This window comes from Bubalus bubalis, chromosome 15 (genome assembly GCF_019923935.1).
Source record: "Bubalus bubalis isolate 160015118507 breed Murrah chromosome 15, NDDB_SH_1, whole genome shotgun sequence".
Classification (NCBI taxonomy): Eukaryota; Metazoa; Chordata; class Mammalia; order Artiodactyla; family Bovidae; genus Bubalus; species Bubalus bubalis.
In genome coordinates, this window is record NC_059171.1 from 78808933 (window position 1) to 78830526 (window position 21594).

At 49.9% G+C, this 21594-nt stretch overlaps 1 protein-coding gene across 13 annotated transcripts in view; it reads right to left on the bottom strand.

Moving 5' to 3' along the window:
* TRAPPC9 (trafficking protein particle complex subunit 9) overlaps nucleotides 1–16948 on the bottom strand; it is a 388230-nt gene extending 371282 nt beyond the window's left edge. For 11 of the 13 annotated variants that reach the window (XM_025264825.3, XM_025264823.3, XM_025264826.3 and 8 more), the window contains exons 1-3: nucleotides 16341–16497; nucleotides 10347–10940; nucleotides 543–688 (exon numbers count right to left, since the gene is read on the bottom strand). In XM_025264825.3, coding sequence (XP_025120610.3) covers nucleotides 543–688; nucleotides 10347–10930 — 730 coding nt within the window. In that variant the 5' untranslated portion in view covers nucleotides 10931–10940; nucleotides 16341–16497. Of the gene's footprint in view, nucleotides 1–542; nucleotides 689–7484; nucleotides 7504–10346; nucleotides 10941–16340; nucleotides 16498–16802 lie in introns of those variants that run through there. The other 2 variants (XM_025264824.3, XM_044928874.2) reach the window with 2 other exon arrangements.
* Between the last annotated feature and the right edge of the window lie 4646 nt (nucleotides 16949–21594).

The following is a 21594-nucleotide window of genomic DNA, read 5'->3' on the forward strand; positions in this document are numbered from 1 at the left end:
TTCTAAGCGGAGAGCAAGATGTGCTTTAAAAAACTGTTGTTTAGTCACTCAGTCATGTCTGACTCTTTGCGACCCCATGGACGATAGCCCACCAGGCCCCTCTGTCCGTGGGGTTCTCCAGGCAAGAATACTGGAGTGCGTTGCCACTTCCTTCTCCAGGGGGTCTTCCCACCCCAGGGACAGAACCCATGTCTCCTGCAACTCCTCCATTGGCAGGAGGGCTCTTTACCACTGAGCCACCAAGGAAGCTTTAAAAAATAAAGAAAGAAAAGGCAAAAAAAACAAAGCAACAAGCAAGTTCAGTGCATCTTAGGGAGAGTTTCCATCCTGGATCCAGCAGGACGGAAATGCAGCCGCGCGTGGGAAAGGGCAAACGGAAAGGCGAGGCAGTCACCCCGAAGATTCCCCACTGCAGCCAGCTCAGCGGACAGCTTCCCCACCCTCACCCTATGTTTTTAGAGCCATTTTTCCAAGGTTTTCTCTTTTCCCAAGTATCAGTTGCTACCACGGTGTATGTGATCATCTTCACCAGGTCCTCTTACCTCCAAGCCACAGGAAGTCATTCACCGAGCGCAGCAGCTCCACCGACATGTGGTAATGCACCAGGGAGTCCTGCAGCATCCCGGCCTGCAGGCACAAGTCCCCCACGTGCTTCCGCATGCGCCCCTGGCACCGCTTCTTGTAATGTCTGAAAGGTGAGGTGAACGGAAATGTATCACTGCCAACGCCCGGATTCGGCCCCAAAAGCACGCTGGCTAAGCACTCTTCAACTCTCTCACTACAAAAAAGCGCTAAGAAGGCAACTTTAGGCTCTACGGTTGAAAGCCCGCCACCATCATTGCCAGTATATAAGCCAAGTTATTTTCTAAATGCAAGAGAGTTCATGTATTTCCTGTGGATAATATTAGAGGGGGCTTCTCCTTTTCAAATTTTCCAATCACAACATTAGCACAAGAAAGTTTGTTTCGGCCTTTTAAAAAAATCAATTATCTTCCACGTTCTTAACTTCAAACCTATTATTATTTTATAAAGAGAGCTGTGCTGCATATTACAAGCCAACTGTTGGGCTTTTGCAAACAAGACCTTTATCTTCACGAGTTCAGAGCAAGCTTTAATGATGCTTTGAGTGTTGGGACCCAGAACACTCGCTAACAGCTCTTTAAATATTGGCAAGGATGTGCTACTAAATAATGCAACGGCTTCTAACTCCGCATCAACTCAGAAACCAGAGAAACCATACCAATGTCTCACGTCTTCATTTTAAATATTACTGTTCTTTTGAATATTAAATTTCTTTAAAGATAAGATTTCTTTTCAAGCAAAACAGCAGCTATATTAAATTTCCTCTCACCAAGAAAGCAATCTGATCAAGAACTAAAAACCCCTATGTTAATCCAAAAGATGTGAGGCTTCTGGCTAAATGAATGTACAGATCCCAGGACAAACTTAAATCCCGTCCTCTCTAACTCTGGAATGGAGCTTTTCTGTTCCCAACGTTGGCTGAACTAAGATCACCACATAAGGCAGAGGAGAGAAGAGGAAGGTGAGCCTGACCCCCACCTTTCTGCCAGGACAGCCCCCGCGGACAGGCCTCCCCGAGGAGGGCACTGCACCTACCCTGCCCGCCAGCCCAGGCAGACCCGCATTGCCCCACCAGCCACCTCAACAGCCCCTCCTGTGTTCCAACGCCCCTTCCGCTCCAGAGCACCCTCACCTCTACCCTGCAACATACACACACACACACACACACACACACACACACCCCCCCCTAGAGGGGCCTCACCTCCATCCCTGCTACACACACACACACACACACACACACACACACACCCCTAGAGGGGCCTCACCTCTGTGTCTGCAACACACACACACACACACACACAGGAGCACCCTCACCTCTACCCTGCTACACACACACACACACACACACACACCCTCCTAGAGGGGCCTCACCTCCGTGCCTGCGACACACACACACCTAGAGGGGCCTCCCCAAAGCATGTGTCTGGTTAGGTCCCCCCCCACTTCAAAGCCTTGCAAGGCTCCCCAGTACAGCTCCAGCCCCCCTCCCCTGCCCCCTGCCCTCCCCAGCTTCCCCAGTGACCCCAGGGGCCTGGCTCTTCTGCCAAGCTACTTCCCACTGGCCATAGGGCTCATTCTGACTCAGCTTCTCAAGGAAGCCTTCCCTGCCTCCAGCCTCTGCACCTGTGGGGCCTCTCCCTCCCAAAGGTGGGCAGCACATGGCCCCTTCCCCGTGGTGTCTCCTGTTCTAACCAGAAAAGGATGCAGCCTCCAAAGGCACACTCGCCTCCTCCGCTCACATGACTGGGCTCCTAACACGTGGCAGCTTACGGACCCCACCACGACACTGACTCAACAGATTCTGAATTACACTTTTTCTTAAGAGACTTTACTCCTTTCCTGTTAGACTAAAATTCACTTTAAAGCATCCTGTCTTACCTCTCTAAACAAAGTAAATTATTACATCTCCGTACAAGCTTACAAAGGTGCACGTCTGCTGCAGCAAAATACAGCCCAGGACGGTTTCAGAAATACACAGTGCAGTCACGGTGATCAGAACGAGCTGGCTTTGAAAATACACGATTTTTACAAAAAGAAATCATCTAAATATGCTTACGGTATTTCATATAAAGGTTATATGATGCAACACAACAACATAAAATATTTTGAATTATATAAAAATAGAATGAATCCTAATATTTGGGAGAAAGTCTCCAAAATGCCATAAAATTCTAGCATAGACGGACATAAATTATTTCACTCTTGGAGTGCTGTGTGCCCCAAGACTGGGCCATCTTGAGATTACGAGCAATCCTGTTCATAATCCTTTGAAAAGACAGTGGGAAACAGAGAAAGGAATTGAGACATTTCTATTTCTAGTCAGCTATGCTGTGGGCAACCAAAATATTTTACGCCAATTTTGGCAGAATTTACAATAAATTCTCCTTCCAAAAAGACATGGATCCTTTCTTTCTTCATGGATCATTTGAAAATTATGTCAGGTTTGGTTTTTTTTAAGTCTCTCTGGAAGTTCAGAGTTCTTACAAACACATTATTAGCATTGTTACACTGTGTGGCCACCGCTCATGGATATGGGAAAACAAAACATACGCGCAAACAATGTGACAAAGAAAACCACATGAGGCCACAGCAGCAAATAAATGTAAAGTCAACGCGAAATGCAAACATTCAAAACAGGTTGTAATTTGTTGTAAATTTTAAAACTAATGGTGACTTTTAAAGCCATGAGCAACAGACCTTAGACAAAAATGTGAATATGCTCTAAATACTTCAAAGACCGACTCATGTTATTTCCTTATTCTTAACGAGTTATTAACACTAGGGCTAAAGGAACTGGAATTGAGGATTGATAGAAAAATTAATAACAACCCAATAAGCCCTCAGTCATAAAGGCCTCAAATCAATCATGGCTAAAGCACAGCCACAGAGCTGCCGGCCTCCCCAGATAAAGCGAGATGCTTCCGTTCTGGAGGCACCCACACAGCCATGAATGCTGCCAAGGAGACGCTCACACCACACTGAACACTAAGGCCAACTAAACTAAGTTCACGCTGTGTGATTCCCATTACTTCTGATCAGAAAGAGGAAGAAAACGCGTCATATTTGTGTGATCTGGGCACTATTTACATGGCTCGTGGTACATTCTAATTCAAAGTCCAATTCACTTGCAAAGAAACTACATATTCACATCCAAAGAGAAACCAGAGCTGCTCAACCACACCTTGCAACTAAAACCCAAAGGAACTCTGATGAAGGTAATCTCTTATTGCTTTTGGTATTATGTAGTCTTACAAGGATTTGCATAATTAAGTGACCGCTGCAGCCCGTGATTCTGGACTAGAATATCAGGGGCTGAAAAAGCCTAGACTGCGTGCACTGTGTAAATGCAGTCACATCAACACTGGCAGGCGCCCCTTTGGTGGAGCTGAAGTTCCAAAGTGGACAACTCTACCCCGTGCGCGCTAAGCCGCTTTAGTCGTGTCTGACTCTGTGCGACCTCGTGGACTGCAGCCTGCCAGGCTCCTCTGTCCACGGACAGCTCTAACTAGAACACGAGAAAGGCAGATTCTGTACTCGATTTCAGATGCTGCACGGGCCATTAACTGACGCTGCATCTCACCTTGCGAAATCTGAACATCAATAGTTAACGCCGGTTTTCTCCATCTGAACTCTTTTATGCTAACACTGGATATTAAACCCTCGCTCCATAAAGAGAGCCCCAGCCTACCCTGCAGAAGAGTTAGGTTCTGTTGAGGAAAGCTGATCAAGGGAGGCCTGGACAGCTTCCACCGCACACTCAGAACAGCCGAAGGATGACTGCACTGTGCGTCCTCTGCAAGCATGTCGCCACCGGGGGAGCGGGACCAACACCTGCCTCTGGGGTGCAAAGCACACGGGTGCTGCCCAACCATCAGACACGGCTGAGCTCCGTGAGACAGACCCGCGGCCCCCAAGCCTGAGGCTTTCTCTGAGAGGCTCAAACTGGTCCACTTGACCCTCCAGACCCTCCAGACAACAGGGAGGTAACAGGATTAGGAGAGAGAGCACGTCCTGAGGGCTGAAAAGGCCTGAATCCCGCTCTAGCATTCACTAGCCCTGTGATGCTGAGCTGGTGGCTTCACCTCTCTGAGAATGCTCCACACTCTGCAAAAGGGGGCTGCCACCCCCACCTCAGATGGCATCCATGTGGCGTGAATGGAATATGGGGGCGGGGGAGTGCCTGACATAGAACCTTGCTAGCTTCCCACCCCCGCCCTTCTCCCCTTTTAAACTGGCATACTCCCCCTAACAAGTATCAAGCCTCTGGGACAGACTGTCTTATTCATCTTTGTATCCACCACAGTAGGATCAAAAAAGAACTGCTTCCTCCATAGTAACTATGAGTGTTCTTAGGAGATCTGGGTTTAAGTCTATTTTGAGAGGAAAGACTATTCCGGAACTACCCAACCATCCTTCCACACGGCAGCCCCTCCTCCCAGCATGCATCCTTTCTGTCCTCAGATCCCCGGTGTGAACTGCTCGTGTCCACTGGACCCTCCGGGGGCTCCACACCTCCCCAGGCCTTCCTCCCCGCCTCAAGGGTGAGCGTGACCCACCTTCTCCGCCCTCCCAAGCCACTCCAGCTCCAGCTTCCTCCATCCGCGGCCAGAGCATCTTCCTAATATGCACATCTGTCTTTCCCTTCCGACTTCTTTAAGAGGCTGCCCCACTTCCCAGGCCCTAAGGGTAAATGGCAGCTGCTACTAAAACCCCAAACACCGCAAAAAGAAAGTGAAAGTGAAAGTCGCTCCACCATGTCTGACTCTTTGTGACCCCATGGACTATACAGTCCACGGAATTCTCCAGGCCAGAATACTGGAGTGGGTAGCTGTTCCCTTCTCCAGAGCATCTTCCCAACCCAGGGACTGAACCCAGATCTCCCACATTGCAGACAGATTCTTTACCAGCTGAGCCACCAGGGAAGCCCACCACCCAAAACCTCCATGACCCAGGCCTTCCTCCAACCTCGTCTCAGCCCTGGACCTTCAGCCTACACTCTCTGGACGCGCTCCCCCCATTCATGGTTTTGAGCACACGCTGAAACTGACAACCCCCGATGCACGCCTCAAGTCCAGCTCCATCACCTGAGCCCCAGGCTCTTTGAAACCATCACTTGAATGTTGACTGGCTTCTGAAAAACACATTTACCACTTACTCTGGAACCCAACCACCAGCAGGTACTCCCAGTTTCAGTAACGGTCTCAAACTTCCATTTTAGCTAACAGCCCCAGGATACGCCCAGCTGTTTGAGTCAAAACCCTGACGTCACATTTGACTCCCCTGTCCCGCACCCGACCCCTGCGCTGTCACCAGTCCTGCCATTTCCATCTCAAAGTATATCTCAGCTCTGGTTCTGAGGGACCCGGACCCAGCCAGCTCAGAGCAAGTGTGTGCTGAGTCACAGTCCTCCGAAGGGTACTCCCTGAAGGGTGCTCCCTGAAGAGGGACGTGTTCTCTGGCACCGGCCACCTAGGAAGGCACTTGAGTCTCTTATCGGAGGCCCAGGAAAAAGGACTCGTGGTTCTCCCACGGTCTGAACTTTGAAGGGTCTGTGGTCTGGGAGAGCCCCTGGTTAGCAGACACACCCACCAGTGAGCAGGTGAGAGCGCAGGAACCGAGGCAAGGCTTCAGTCACTGCCATCCCCAGGCCCTGCGAGCCACAGGAAAGGCCCTGCATCCAGGGCACTGCCCAGCCATCACAGGATCCCACCCTGCGTTTCCCAACCACACGGCCTCGACCTGTCCTTGCCACACTTCCTTCTGTTTTGCAGCCCCCCTACCCCAGGATGGGTTGGACCCTTTCAGGAATCTGGCCTTTCTCAAGTGAGACAAAGTCAACAAAAAATGAAAGTGTCCACCTTTGGACCAGACCCTTGAAGGACAAACAAGGCCTCCTGGCCAGCACAGCGGTGGCAGCAAAACCCTTCCCCAGGAGGTGAGATGACCAGGGCGAGAACGCAAGGTCCTCGATCAGCCAAGGTGTCTCCCTTCATGGCTGACCATGTGTGCTGGGGGTCCACCACCACCAGTTAATGACATGCCCATCAGGGGTGGCCGTGAGCCTCAACAAATACACAACCAGCTATTTCTTACCGACATGGGTTAAAAGTAAAGGCTGGTGCAAGTAGGGCCTGTCCGTGTGCTAAGCTAAACCACAGACCTGGCTAAAGCAGAGAGGGAGCCACGGTCACCTGTACAGGTCCTTGTGCCCATCAGATCCAAAGCAGCTAGCGATTTAGGAGAAGGGCATATTTCCCCGATCCCCAGGAAAACTGCCCTTATAAAGGTAAATGCCCTTTAGCAGACTAGCCTCTGCCCTTTTATGACAGAAAGTCACTGGGACAAAGTAAATGGCACAAGCAACGTGAGCGCGAAAGAAAACCTGGTGACCGCTCCCTCCAGCAGCATCCCTCCACGGCCAGCTTCGTCCAAGGCGGGCATGTCTTCACCGGCAACCGCTGGCTAGTAAGCACCGTCATGCATACGCAGCGACAGCCAAGAATCGCGTGCCTGGCACGTTTATTTGAAAGCCAGGGTCAAGCAAGGTGCAGCAGACTTTGTCTTTCCAAGTTAAAATATCCCAGGAAAAACCCCTCGCAGCCACTTAATCAACTAGCATCTCACTTCCTCAAACCAAAAAAAAAAAAACAAAATTAACAAGGGCTCATTTGTCACCAAATGTGAGACCAAACAGTTTCCCCAAAGCAAGAATTTGGACAGCTATCTAAGGCCAGTGGGTTATGTGCTAAAAAAGCAAAAAGAATTAGAAAATAAAACGATGACCGGGATGAGACATGGATCAAGGCAGCAGTTAGGTTTCTGTTTTCTAAAGCGATCAGGCGGTGAGGAGGCAGCAGAGGGGGGAGTCCGGCTATTTCCAGGGCAACCCGTGCACAGCCTACCTTTTCAGACCCAACAACACACTCACAGGGCGGTATGAGAGAAAAAGAACAAAGGAAAAGAAAAGAAAGAGGAACAGCGAAAATTAGAAACACACCAGAACAAAAACAACTTTGACAGCATGTTCAAGAACTGACGTGGGCTCTGATGAGGCCGGGGCATGTGTGGACAGACGGTAAACGCCCCCGCGCCCTCCCACCTGCGGCTCCCAGGAAGGCTGGGCCTGCGGCTGGAGGCACCAGCCACGGAGCCTGTCCACGCGGTCAGAGAGGCCCACGCTTCAGACCAAAACTCCACCTACATTTGGACATTTCCTCCCGAGCCACAAAATGCGATCCCCTTTCAGGCTGGACTCTTCCTATCACTCCTACCAGGAGCTGCAGGAGACACTGTGGCTCTAGGCTCTGTTCCTGAACTGAATCACTGTTTTGAAAATGAGACAACTGAGACCCGTGGTGGCGACAAGGGACACACAGTGACTGGAGGCAAATGCTTCCGCTGAGGTCGCTGGCATCATGATCTCACCGGAGTCCACATGATGGCTGAGTGTTGATGGGGCCAGTGAGAGCCGAATGGGCCCACCGGGAGGGAGGTTTCGTTCGCTGCTGACTTTCCGGCACACGGAGGCTCTGGGTAAACACCTTGGGACAGGACTGGCCCCATGCGCCAAGCACGGGTCCTGAATCGAGTTCCTCCCGCCAGACTGTGAGCAGAGATCTCAAGAGGCAAAACAGGCATTCTCAACATTTCGGCCTGCACACCTTTGGGTCCGCAACCTAAGAAGTTGATGATCAAAAATGTCCCTTGGGGCCTCGTGTGACAAGGAGAAGGCAGCGGTCGAGGGGTCGGGGCCCTCAGCTTCGGTTGCTCACCCACGAGTCTGTCCTGCTGATGCCACAGGCACTAAGATTTGGGGAATGCAGGTGCACGCGTGGCCCCACCTTGTCAGGGACCATTACCTGGGCACAGACCCCGCCTGACACGTGGGGCTCAGCAGGAGGTAACAGGTGAGTTGAGGGGCCGGCGGGAGTAGGTCTGGTGGGTCTGAATGGATCTAAGTGGGTCTGAGCGGGTCTGGTGGGTCTGAGTGGGTCTGGTGGGTCTGAGTGGGTCTGAGTAGATCTGAGTGGGTCTGAGTGGGCCTGAGTAGATTTGAGTGGGTCTGGGTGGGTCTGGTTGGGTCCGAGTGGGTCTGGTGGGTCCGAGTGGGTCTGGTGGGCCTGAGTAGATCTGAGTGGTCTGAGTGGGTCTAAGTGGGTCTGAGTGGGTCTGGTGGGTCTGAGTGGGTCTGATCTGAGTGGATCTGAGTGGGTCTGAGTGGATCTTAGTGGGTCTGAGTGGGTCTGGTAGGTCTGAGTGGGTCTGATCTGAGTGGGTCTGAGTGGGTCTGGAGGGTCTGAGTGGGTCTGGAGGGTCTGAATGGGTCTGAGTGGGTCTGAGTGGGTCTGGTGGGTCTGGTGGATCTGGAGGGTCTGGAGGGTCTGGTGCAGGCAGCTCTGCCCCTTGGTGGTGCCTGGGCTCGTAAACCTTGCCACCTGGGCGCAAGGACCAAGAGGGCAAGGTGGGCATGGTGATAATAGGGTCATGCGAGCAGCAAGTACAGCTGTGGGTGTGACACGCCCTGACCTTCCTGAGGCCACACAACGAGTCCAGGTGCGGGAGGGAGGCCCCTCCAGACCCTGCCAGGCATCACCTCCAGGGGCAGCCCAGGGCCTCTGGGCCTCTCCCCGCACAGCTGGCCTGGACTTCTTCCCTCGGCTCTCTGACATCTTTTCCTCTAACTTATCAACAACCAGAAAGTCGGGTTCAACCTCAGTGAGTTCAGGAAACCCTGAGCACCTACTCTGCAGCGGACATGGCAGCGCCCACACCACGCCCTCCATCCTCGCCTGCGGGACCAGCACGCGAGCTCTGCAGAGGACGGGAGAGGCTCAGCGCCCCAGGCGGCAGTGCTCCTGCCAGTGAGGGGACCACGTCTCTGCTCTCTTCTGCGGGAGCACCGCAGGGAAACGGAGCAGAGGGCAAGTAGGGACCCCGCAGAGCTCATCTGCGATTCTGATGACCGCAGCACAAGGCTAGCATGAGGACCGAGCGATCCCTGTGACGCAGAGCCCATGAACACGCTGTCCTCTGCACCAGGAGCTCTTTTAGGAGTCTCTGCAGTGGTTCTGATATCCTAAGTGGGGGACCTGGCGCCGGGGTGTCTGGCAGGAGGAGGGGCCTGGCCTGGGAGGCAGGAGGCATGGGCCCAGCTCCAGCCCAGGAGGCTGGAGTTCTGCTGCCTCTGGGGCTCAGCACCCACTCTACACACAGAAGGGGTGAGGCTGAATAAGTCTTCACAACGTGTCCTGGGGCAGCGCTGTCCGAGAGGAATAAGATGCAAGCCACCGTGAATGAAGCTGTCCAGTTGCCACATTTAAAAAGGTAAAAAACAAACACTTGCAACTGATTTTAATAACGGCCTTTGTTTGACCTCATATATGTAAAACGATATCATTTTGACGTGCAATCAATTAAAAAAAAACACTAAGATAGTCCACATTCTTCTTCCCAGACTAAGTCTCAGCACCTGTCCTGCCTTTTACCCGCAGCCCATCTCATCTCAGTTCAGCCTCCTCTACTGTCCTAGTAAGAGTGGCTACCCTCTGGACAGCCACTCCAGGGATCCCACCGCGGGGTCTGCGCTAAAAAGGGAGAGTTAAGTGTCAAACTAACCCTAAAAGGATCTCCCCCAACCAAAGTCTGTCCCACTCAATTTTAGAAAGTCTGAAACCCAGTGGACTGCACCCTTCCCCCGCCACCACTGCAGGGAACCCTCCCACTTGCTCCTCCCTTTCTGGAGCCTGGGCTCCAGGCCGACTTACCTACTGTCTGTGTCCAGCCCCACGAAGTCCTTCTTCTCGAAGGGGACACAGAGGAGCGGGATCTTGTCCCCAGACTTGTCCGTGGCCCTGTCCAGGCGCTTGGACTCGAGCACGATGAAGAGCGACTCCACGAAGTCCTCGATGCGCTTCTCCACCGTCGCGCAGTCCTCGTAGCTGGGGTAGAAGGCCACGTCGGTACGCGGCTGCTCTGCGATCTCCCCTTGCAGCCCGAACACGAAGAGGCGCGAGTCGTACAGCGTGGAGCCATAGATTTCCTTCTGCACATGGAACTTCTCGAAGGTCTGCGGCCAGTCCTTGGCCGAGAAGCAATCGGTGATGGTGATGAGGCCCACAACCTTGCGGTGGGTCTGGAAGTCGCCCCACTCGCTGTTTTCGGGCGGGTAGTGGTGCCGGTAGCGGATGTAGAGCGCGCGCTGCGAGTCGCGCACGCTGATCTGGCTCACCGATGAGATCCTCTTGTAGATCCTGAAGAAGTTCTCCTCCGAGACGATCCCCACGGGCTGGACCACCACGAGGAGAGTCTGGTGGTCCTCGGCGCACTGCATGTAGTCAGGGACGCTCATGGTGAAGACCCTGCCCAGAGAGAAGAAGGGGTTCTGAGGGCGCGCACGGGTTTTGCAGGCTGCCTCCCACTCCGGCACGCGGGGATGCCCGCGTCCCCCAGCTGGAAGACTGGCCGAGCCCCAAGCCAAGCGGTGAGGTGCCGTTTGTCCTCGGGGGTTCTGCGTGCCGCTACTATAGTTCTTACCACAGTACCCTGCTCCTAGAGCAAGCTTGGAGCCCCTGCAGTTTAAAAGGAGCCTCTCAAGTTTTCCATTCCCAGTACCTCAGCAGACACGGGTGTGGAGTCAGTGCTCAAAGAAGGGTGACTAAATGAAGGAAGGAAGGAATTGCTTCCTCAGCCTCTCAGCAGAAATCATGAGGATTTCGCAGTGGAATCAGAAGAGCAGGACTCTACTCCAGGCCACCTGAGCTCCTGAGCTGAAAACTAATGGGGGGAATATAAAACTTGCCTTCTAAGAAGATATCTGGATTAAGGAAGGGTGCAAACTGCAAAGTGCCAAGCACAGTGTGAGACATAAGCAGGAACTACACACGGTTACCACCCCTCATTTCATAAACCGAGTTTCCTTGGGAGAGTTTTTATAACCTTGCTGTGCCAATCTTGACAGATATAAAAAGAAAAGAGCATCAACTATACTCCAGTAATTATTTTTTTAAGAGGAAGAAAGAAAGCAATATTACCTGATTCTCAGTGCTGTTGAGGAATTCAGTTAAATAACCTGTACGAAAGCATCTGGCCCATAGGAGTTAATAAATGTTTGTGAAATGAATGGTCAAACAAGCAGATGAATGCTGCCCCATCCACAGAGTATTATAATACCACTGCCTGGAAATCTGAATCCCCATTCCACCCCAACTCCACACTAGCCATGTCAGTGACCCAGACAAGCCTGTGTGCTTCTCTAAGCCCCAGTTTAATCGTGAATAAAAATGTGGATAATAAGACAAACCTCAACGGATTAGTGAGTCAGTATTCTGGTTTCAATACTGTACTGTAACTTTGCAAGATGGTGGTTGTTGTTCAGTCGCTAGGTCGTGTCTGACTCTTTGCAACCCCACGGACTGCAGCACGCAAACTTCCCAGTCCTTCACTATCTCCTAGTTTGCTCAGATTCATGGCCATTGAGTCAGTAATGCCATTCAACCATCTCATCCTCTGCAAGATGGTACCATTAAGGGAAACTGGGCAAAGAGTCCACAAGCTCTCTCAACATTCACACTGTTATGCACCCATCTCCAGAATGTGTTCACCTTTGCCAACTGAAGCTCTGTCCCCATTAAACACTAATTCCCATCCCTTCAACCCCAGTCCCACCATCTACGTCCTGTCTCTACGAGTCAGACCGTTCTAGGCACATCACCTCAGTGGAACCATGCTGTGACTGGCTCATTTCACTTAGCACAATGTCTTCAAGGTTCATCTGTGTTGTAGCATGTATCAGAATGTCCTTATTTAATGCTGAATAATATTCCCTGGAATAGTATATACATTTATGTATAAAGGTATATAACACATTTTATTTATTCATTCATTGAAAGTCATTTGGGTTGTTCCTAACTTGGGCTACTATGAATAATACTATTATAAACATGGGTATACAGACAAAATGTTTTAAGTATAAAAACCACCACATTTGCAAAGATGTAGATATAGATGTAGATGCAAAGGTAGCTCCTATTTGACAGGTGGGCGTGTAGACTGGTACGTCCTGGGCCCGGCAACTGCCTTGCTAAAGGAACTCTGGCATGTGGTGGGCAGGTTTATAAAAGCAAGACCTGGAGAAAACAAAGCTGTCCACTGTTAGGAGGCTGGGTAACTAAACTGTGGTCTTTTAACACAATAGAATACTTTGAACAGTGAAAATGAATGACCTAAAGGAACAAAGATGAGTCTCAAAAACATGATGGGCAAACAAAGCAGGTTATGGATTAATACAGGCAACACCATTCCACTTATGTAAAGTTTTAACAGGCAACACTAAACAATGTGTGTTTACACATATGGTAAAATTATAAAGAAAAAGATAAATGTGGTTACTTGGGTGCAAAGAGGATGCAATTTGAAAGCGAAGCCGCGGGGCTGCAGAAGTAGCAGCGGTGTTCTGTCTCTTAAGCTGGATGGCAGACCCACGGGTGCTCGTCTTGCCCTTCTTTAAACTGTACATAAACGTCCAACGTTTCACAGAAGAGTTAAAAAAGGAAGAAGATCCTGTCGGGAGGGAAGTTCAGGAGGGAGGGAACATCTATACCTGTGGCTGATTCATACTGATGTATGGCAGAAACCAATACAATATTGTAAAGCAATTATCCTTCAACTCAAAATAAATAAAATTTTTTTAAAAAAGGAAGAAGATCCAACTTCAAAAAGCTTACAGGGTGGATCTCAGCAGGTTGGCTAGTTTCGGGGCCTGGCCCCAGCTCTTCTCCTCTATCAGGAGATGATTCTGCTGATCCCAAAACACCCTGCTTCTATGAGCAAAGAAGTCGCTGCACAAAAATGGCACGTGAGTTACAGGTGCAGATCTGCCTGAAGACAGGTGGCCTGTGGATCTCAGACACAGTTTGAGGATAGGAGGTGTTCAATTTCTCTGGTCTGAAGTAAAATGAGAAAAATACAAATAATGTTTAAGTGTTCCATAAAACTAAACTTAGTATGTGTCTTATGAATGTTAACTATTATTGTTATTTATTCTTAGATTTGGAGAAGAAAATCGCAACCCACTCCAGTATTCTTGCCTGGAGAATCCTATGGACAGAGGAGCCTGGTGGGCTGTAGTCCTTGGGGTCGCAAAGAGTCGGACATGATTGAGCGACTAAGCACATTCTTAGGTTATGAACTTTCTCATTTTTTTGCTGTTAAAACATTCTTTTTGGGGGAGAGTCAGGGGACTTCCCTAGCGATCCAGTAGTTAAGACTCCTCGCTTCCAAGGCAGGGGGTGTGGGTTTGATCCCTGGTTACGGAACTAAGATCCCATTTGCCTAGGGCTGCAGCCAAAAAAAAAAGTTCTGATTTTTTTTTTTTTTTCCAGAATGGCCAAACCACACGACTTTGTAAGATCTTAGTTCCCCAACCTGAAACTGAACCTGGGCCAGGGCAGTGAAAGCACCCAGCCTTAACCACTGGACCACCAAAGAACTCCCAAACACTCTTGCTTTTATAAAACAATAGTGAGAGTAGTTGGCACCAGTTTTCCATCGTACTATCTGGGCAAAAATAAAAACTGACAAACGTTTTCCCTGAAGGAGCTCACTATCAACAAAGTTCTTGTTCACCTTTGCCACAGATTCAAAATATGCAACTAACACTGGAATTAATTTGTATCATATAAGGTAAGAATAGGAAAATGCACTGGGCACTTTACAATCTATCAGATCATATTCAGACTTCCCAACAATCAAGAAACAAGCATTCCTATCTTCAGCCTTACAGATAAAGAACCAGGCTCAGTCATTTGCTCAAGGTCTCCTAATCTGTAAGTGGCAAACTGGCTCCAGAGTCGATGTTTTTCCACTGGTTTCTTCAAGGGAGAAAGAATCTAATGAAATGAGCCCTGGCATTGAGTCAGCTCTGGTGTCTGCGACTCCAGTTCAGTCCAGTCGCTCAGTCGTGTCCGACTCTTTGCGACCCCATGGACTGCAGCACGCCGAGCTTCCCTGCCCATCACCAATTAGTCTGAGACTAATCTAATACGAATATTAAAACATTAAGAATATATTTCTTCAGGGACTTCCCTGGTGGTCCAGTAGCTATGACTCTGCACTCCCAATGCAGGGAGCCTGGGTCTGATCCCTGGTTGGGGAATTAGATCCCACATGCCGCAACCAAGAGCTCCACACTGTAACTACAGATCATGCTGCAAGGAAGATCAAGGATTCCACATCGGCAACTAAGACCCAGTGCAGCCAAATAAATAAATATTTATTTTAAAAAAGAATATATTTCTCCAACTTGGTATTTCCTCAAAAAGTTAAACATAGAGTTGCCATATAAATAGCAGTTCTACTCCTAGGTATATACCAAAGAGATTTGAAAATACACGTCCACACAAAAAGTAGTACACGAACATTCATGGCAGTATTATTCGTAATAGCCAAAAAGTGGAAACAACAGAGACATCTATCTCCTGATAAACGGATAAACAAAATGCAGTCTATCCATATAATAGAATACTACTCAGCCATAAACAGTACTAACACTGCTACAACATGGGTGAACCCTGAAAACATTATGCTGAGTGAAAGAAGCCAGGCACAAAAGACCACATATTGCATGATTCTATTTACATGAAATGCCCCAAATATGCAACTCCTTGGAGACAGAGAGTAAGTTTGTGGCTGTGCGGGTGCAGGAGGGGAGACTGACAACGGGTATGGAATTTCTATTTGAGGTGATGAAAATGGTCTGGATTAATAATGGTTGCACAACTGGGAATACACTGAAAACCACTTAGGTGTACAATTTAAATGGGTGGACTTTACCGTATTCACATTCTCTCAATAAAGCTGTTACTTGATAAAATATTTCTTAACTATTTTTCCCTCTATTCCACTGGACAGCCCTACAATTTAAGAAAAAACCTGGCCAAGGGATCTTTAAGGACGGCAAGATTCCTGGGTCTCCAGCATCATGTCTCTAGTGCTGTTATTTCATACCAGGGAACACTAGCTGGGCCGGACTAGGAAGAGACTGTAACTACCTTTTAAAAATCGCCAGTTGCCTTTAAACTGGGTGGGGAGGAGCAGACAAGACGGAGGAGGAGGTCACAGCCTTCTGCTCATTTTTAACTAACCCGAGCCTGCCTTCGGCACTGTGGATCCCTCTGTAAGAACAAGTGGAATCCACAAGCACCCCACCCTGACACCAGCACACTCAGCGAGGAAAGGCGTTCGCGCGGGGCAGATGGACTGGGGGCGGAGACCCAGGCGGGCACCGGCTCTGCATTTCCGAGACTCGGCCGAGTGAAGCTGGACTTGACAATTTCGGGAGCTCAACCGCGGGAGACTGTGCCTGACGCCGCCGCGCGGGACCTGAGCCACTCAGAACCCAGAGGAGATGGAGGAAGAGAGGAAACCGAGAGCCAGGCGGTCCCAGCCGCGTCCGCAGACCCCCTGTCGGGGCCGGGGGCCGGGGGCAGGGGCCGGGGAGGGGCCGGGGACGGCCGGCGCCCGCGGAGGGGAAGCCGGGCCCGAGAGGCGGCAGGTGCGGGCCGGGGCGGGGCGGGCGCGGGCGCGGACGGGGGACGCCGGACCGCCGGGCCGGGGCAGGTGGCCGCGGCAGGTGCGGGCGGAGTCGAGCCCCTCAGCGGGAAACACGCTGCCCGGCGCCCCCGCGCGCGCCGTGACCCACGGACAGCCCTCCCGAGGCCGGCCCGGTCCCCTGCCCAAGGGCACCCCCTTCTTGCACTTACGCAGCCGGGGCCCCGGGCCCGGAGCAGGCGCCAACAGCGGGAGGGGCAGCGGGGCCGGACAGCCTCTGCGGCCGCTCCCCGGGCTCGGAGCTGGAGCTTCCGACTGGCGGCCGGGCCGGCGCCGCCCCTGCGCATGCGCGGAGCCGGTCCCGGGCCCGGAGACCCGCTCCAGGTTTTAGGGGCGACGCGGGCCCCGCGAGGGAGGGGCGGGGGGGACGGCCGGGGGAGGGAAGGGGGAGTGAGGTGGTCGCGGGGGGCAGGGAGGGGAGGGAGACGGAGAGAGAAGGGCGGGAGGGGAGCAGCTGCGACGGAGAGGAGAACTGTGGCTCCTAGGGCCGCGCACCCAAAAGGAAGCGCCAAGTCCTGCCTCTGCGCCCCTTTCCCCGCTCTCAGGGCGCGCAGCTCAAATTTCAGCTCAAGAGTGGAGGCCCTTTGCAGCCCCCGCCCCTGCAAAGCCCCTACCGGATCACGATCCCAGCGCCCGCGCCGAGCCGGGCTTCCAGTCGCTCCGGGGATCAAGCACCAGCAGGCGTGGTAGCGATGCTTAGAGCTACCTTGGGGCGAGAATAAGTTCCCCTTTTACTGGCTGGGAGACGATTCAGGGTGCCTCCCGGGCCTGACTTAACTGCTTGGTCACACACAGGGGCTGGGCGGGGATGAGAAGGTCAGAGCCGGAGCCCGGAGCAGACTGCCGGAGGGCCGGTGCCTGGTCCCCCCCGGTCCTGGGAAAACCACTCCCGACTCTAGAGGTCCGGTCAAGGGCTCGGAATAAGCCCCCGGGTGTGGAACGGCTGTCATACTTCCTGCACACAGCTGTCTAGGTAGAGCAGAAGCCACTTAAGAACTTAAACCCTTCTAAGTTAAAAAATAAACAAAACTTTAAAAGGAGTTTACATACGTAGGTTGGAATGTGTATAGCATAATTGAAAAATACACAAGAAATTGTCAACAGTTGTAGGTTTGAGAGAAAAGAGGATGAGGGAGACCTTCTTTCCCTTGTGTATTTTTGTGTTTGAATTTTTTACCATATGCATATATTTATTTTTCAGTTAACAAAAACAAAACTGTAACGGAGGACAGGAATAGTTCAGCCAGTACAGCAGCCATGCGATAACAAAGCCATCACTTTACTTTACCCAAGCAAGCATTTATTGACTCTGCTGTGTGCCCAGTGCTGTTTTATGACTTATTATTTATATATTTTTTAAAAATAATAATATGCTATTCCTCATCCCTGCCCTGGGCTAGTGGAAAACCAATTGCATTTTATTGAATTGTTTTCCAAGGAGTGGGAATGAATTATAAAGAGAACACATCTTCAGGGCAAAACCCGTGGAGTGTATTTCCTGCACACCAGCCAGGAAGGATTTTCAACACAGGCGCCCAGAGGCTGAGAGTACGTTTCCAGAACCCTGCATAAAGCTACCCAGAGTGGCTTCTTCTTGGCCCTGAGAGCACAAGTTGACAGTTATAGAACACAGAAAACAGACTTTAAAAGAGGCCACCTTTTATTGGAGGTCTATGTGCCAGGAATAGAAATCCATGTTTAGCACACAATGTCTTCATAAGATCCATGCCAGGTAGCTATTCTTAGCATTGAGGTCCAGAAAGAACACTCTACTTGGCACACAAGTGGCTGGTAATGTTTAGGATTCAAATCTGAGGCTGTCTGACTATTGTCTGTGCTCTTCCCATAGTCCTTCTCTGTTCTCATTCTATCTATAAATGGATAAAAGAAGCAATTTGGAAAGCAAGATTGAATGCTGGCAAGAGGAAACATTGCTATTTTAGTACGGTGTTTCTGTTTTCTATGTACTCACATTAATTTTATTGTCCTATCAAATCTGTGAGGGAGGGAGGAAACTATTCTGCATTTTTATGAGAAAACCAAAGTTCAGAGACTGTAAAGGCTTGCCACAGCACCCCAGCCATCAAATGGAGGTGCCTAAACTTGTTTCAGGTATATCCTGCTTCTGCAGTTATAGTCCTTACATAGTTTTAACATTTCCTGAGCATCTCCTCTGAACGTTGAGAGTTCAAAGAATACACCAAATCTGCTCTCAAGGCGTTTTAGACTCTTAAAAGTTGGATTGGAAGGATCATCTGAAATCATCAAGTGCAACCTCACTAGCCACACCAGAGCCCCTCCACAGAAGTCCTCAGTTCAATTCAGTCGCTCAGTCATGTCTGACTATATGCAACCCCATACACTGCAGCACACCAGGCTTCCCTGTCCATCACCAACTCCCAGAGCTTGTTCAAACTCATGTTCATCAAATCGGTGATGCCATCCAACAATTCCAACCATCTCATCCTCTGTTGTCCCCTTCTCCTCCTGCCTTCTATCTTTCCCAGCATCAGGATTTTTTCCAATGAATCAGTTCTTCGCATTAGGTGGCCAAAATATTGGAGCTTCAGCTTCAGCATCAGTCCTTCCAATGAACACCCAGGACTGATCTCCTTTAGGATGGACTGGTTGGATCTCCTGGTAGTCCAAGGGACACTCAAGAGTCTTCTCTAACACCACAGTTCAAAAGCATCAACTCAGCTTTCTTGATGGTCCAACTCTCACATCCACACATGACTACTGGAAAAACCACAGCTTTGACTAGATGGATCTTTGTCAACAGTAATCTCTGCATTTTAATATGCTGTCTAGGTTGGTCGTAATTTTCCTTCCAAGGAGCAACTGTCTTTTAATTTCATAGCTGCAGTCACCATCTGCAGTGGTTTTGGAGCCCAAGAAAATAAAGTCAGCCACTGTTTCCACTGTTTCCCCATCTATTTGCCATGAAGTGATGGGACCGGATGCCATGATCTTAGTTTTTTGAATGTTGAGTTTTAAGCCAACTTTTTCACTCTCCTCATTCACCTTTATCAAGAGGCTCTTAGTTCCTCTTCACTTTCGGCCATAAGGGTGGTGTCATCTGCATATCTGAGGTTATTGATATTTCTCCCAGCAATCCTGATTCCAGCTTGTGCTTCATCCAGCCCGGCATTTCCCATGATGTACTCTGCATATAAGTTAAATAAGCAGGGTGACAATATGCAGCCTTGCCATACTCCTTTCCCAATTTGGAACCAGTCCGTTGTTCCATGTTTGGTTCTAACTGTTGCTTCTTGACTTGCATACAGATTTCTCAGGAGGCAGGTCAGGTGGTCTGGTATTGACCCACACAGTCAAAGGCTTTGAAACAGAAGTCCTATTGGGGGTGGAAAGTTTCATGCAATGATACAGAGCCCTGTTAGAAAGTTCTCAAATGAAGCAAGTCTACTTCCCTGAAATATCCAGTCACAAGGTCTCAAAGATGAAGACCAATGCCCAGTGAGGCTTGGTGGAGTTGAGAATTACCTCTGCTGCTGCTGCTGCTGCTGCTAAGTCACCAGTCATGTCCGACTCTGTGCGACCCCATAGACGGCAGCCCACCAGGCTCTGCCATCCCTGGGATTCTCCAGGCAAGAACACTGGAGTGGGATGCCATTTCCTTCTCCAACGCATGAAAGTGAAAAGTGAAAGTGAAGTCACTGAGTCGTGTCCAACTCTCAGCGACCCCATGGACTGCAGCCTACCAGGCTCCTCCGTCCATGGGATTTTCCAGGCAAGAGTACTGGAGTGGGGTGCCATTGCCTTCTCTGAGAATTACCTCTGAAACCCGTCAAAAGCAAAGATCAGAGCACAAACTCCATTACTTACTAACTATATAATGTCAGTGTCTTCACCTACAAAGTGGGAGTGATCACGTCGTAAGGTCACTCTCAGGATTAATAAAACCAAGTATAAGAAAATACTTTGAGACGAAGTGGGATAGATCTAAGTTCCGTCCCAGTTCTCTCATGTGCTACTTGTATGGCCTTAGGATAGGGTGACCATATATCCTGATTTGCCTAGGACAATCCCAGTTTATGCTATTGTCCTGGCTAAAAGCGTTCTGGTCAGGTGACGTGATCATCCCACTTTCGCAAAGCCCATCACCTCTCAGGTTTTCTGATCCACCGACAGTGTGATAAAGGTTTCCTTACTCCTTTCTAAGTTGTAGGGCTCTCTTCTGCCATACAATCCACTCAAATACTTGCCCATAGGGCCATGTCTCACCTGGGTTTCCTAGGGCCCAGGCCATGAAAGAGGATGTTTGTTTATTTAGCACCATGAACAATCAGCCACTTGTGTGGTGGGACTTCCACATCTACTTCATCAAAATAACACAGTCAGGGTAGCCACCATTTACCCAGCAGGGAAAGTACAATGAGCTTGGTACAAATTTCTCACATAACCTCACAGTAGCTCTATAAGGTCGGTTGTTCTAATGTGGAGACTAAGCAGTAACATTCCTTTTTCCTCTTTCTGAGTGTGGAACGATTGATAAATAAGACAAAAGAATCAGACAATGGATATTTACAAGTCAATTTTATTACTAATATGTCAGCTGAAGAGGATGCTATAGACCTGGAGCCAAAATTTTGGTTTAGATTTACTAAATCCTTCACCTTAGAATTAGCCAGCCTTGGGAACCCTCCTACACTGTTGATGGGAATGTATGATGGTGCAGCCACTGTGGAAAACAGTATGGAGGGTCCTTAGAAAACTAAAACTAGAATTAACATATGATTGACCCAGCAATCCCACTCCTGGGCATATATCCAGACAAAACCAAAATTCAAGGATCCATGCACCCCCATGCTCATCAGATCAGATCAGTTGCTCAGTCGTGTCCGACTCTTTGCGACCCCATGAATCGCAGCACACCAGGCCTCCCTGTCCATCACCAACTCCCAGAGTTCACTCAGACTCACATCCATCGAGTCAATGATGCCATCAAGCCATCTCATCCTCTGTCGTCCCCTTCTACTCTTGCCCCCAATCCCTCCCAGCATCAGGGTCTTTTCCAATGAGTCAACTCTTCGCATGAGGTGGCCAAAGTACTGGAGTTTCAGCTTTAGCATCATTCCTTCCAAAGAAATCCCAGGGCTGATGTCCTTCAGAATGGACTGGTGGGATCTCCTTGCAGTCCAAGGGACTCTCAAGAGTCTTCTCCAACACCACAGTTCAAAAGCATCAATTCTTTGGCGCTCAGCCTTCTTCACAGTCCAACTCTCACACCCCCATGCTCATAGCAGCACTATTCACCATAGCCGAGACATGGAAACAACTTAACATCTATCAACAAAGGAATGGATAAAGAAGACGTGGTACATATATACAATGAAATATTACTCAGTCATAAAAAGAAATAATGCCCTTTGCAGCAACAGCGAT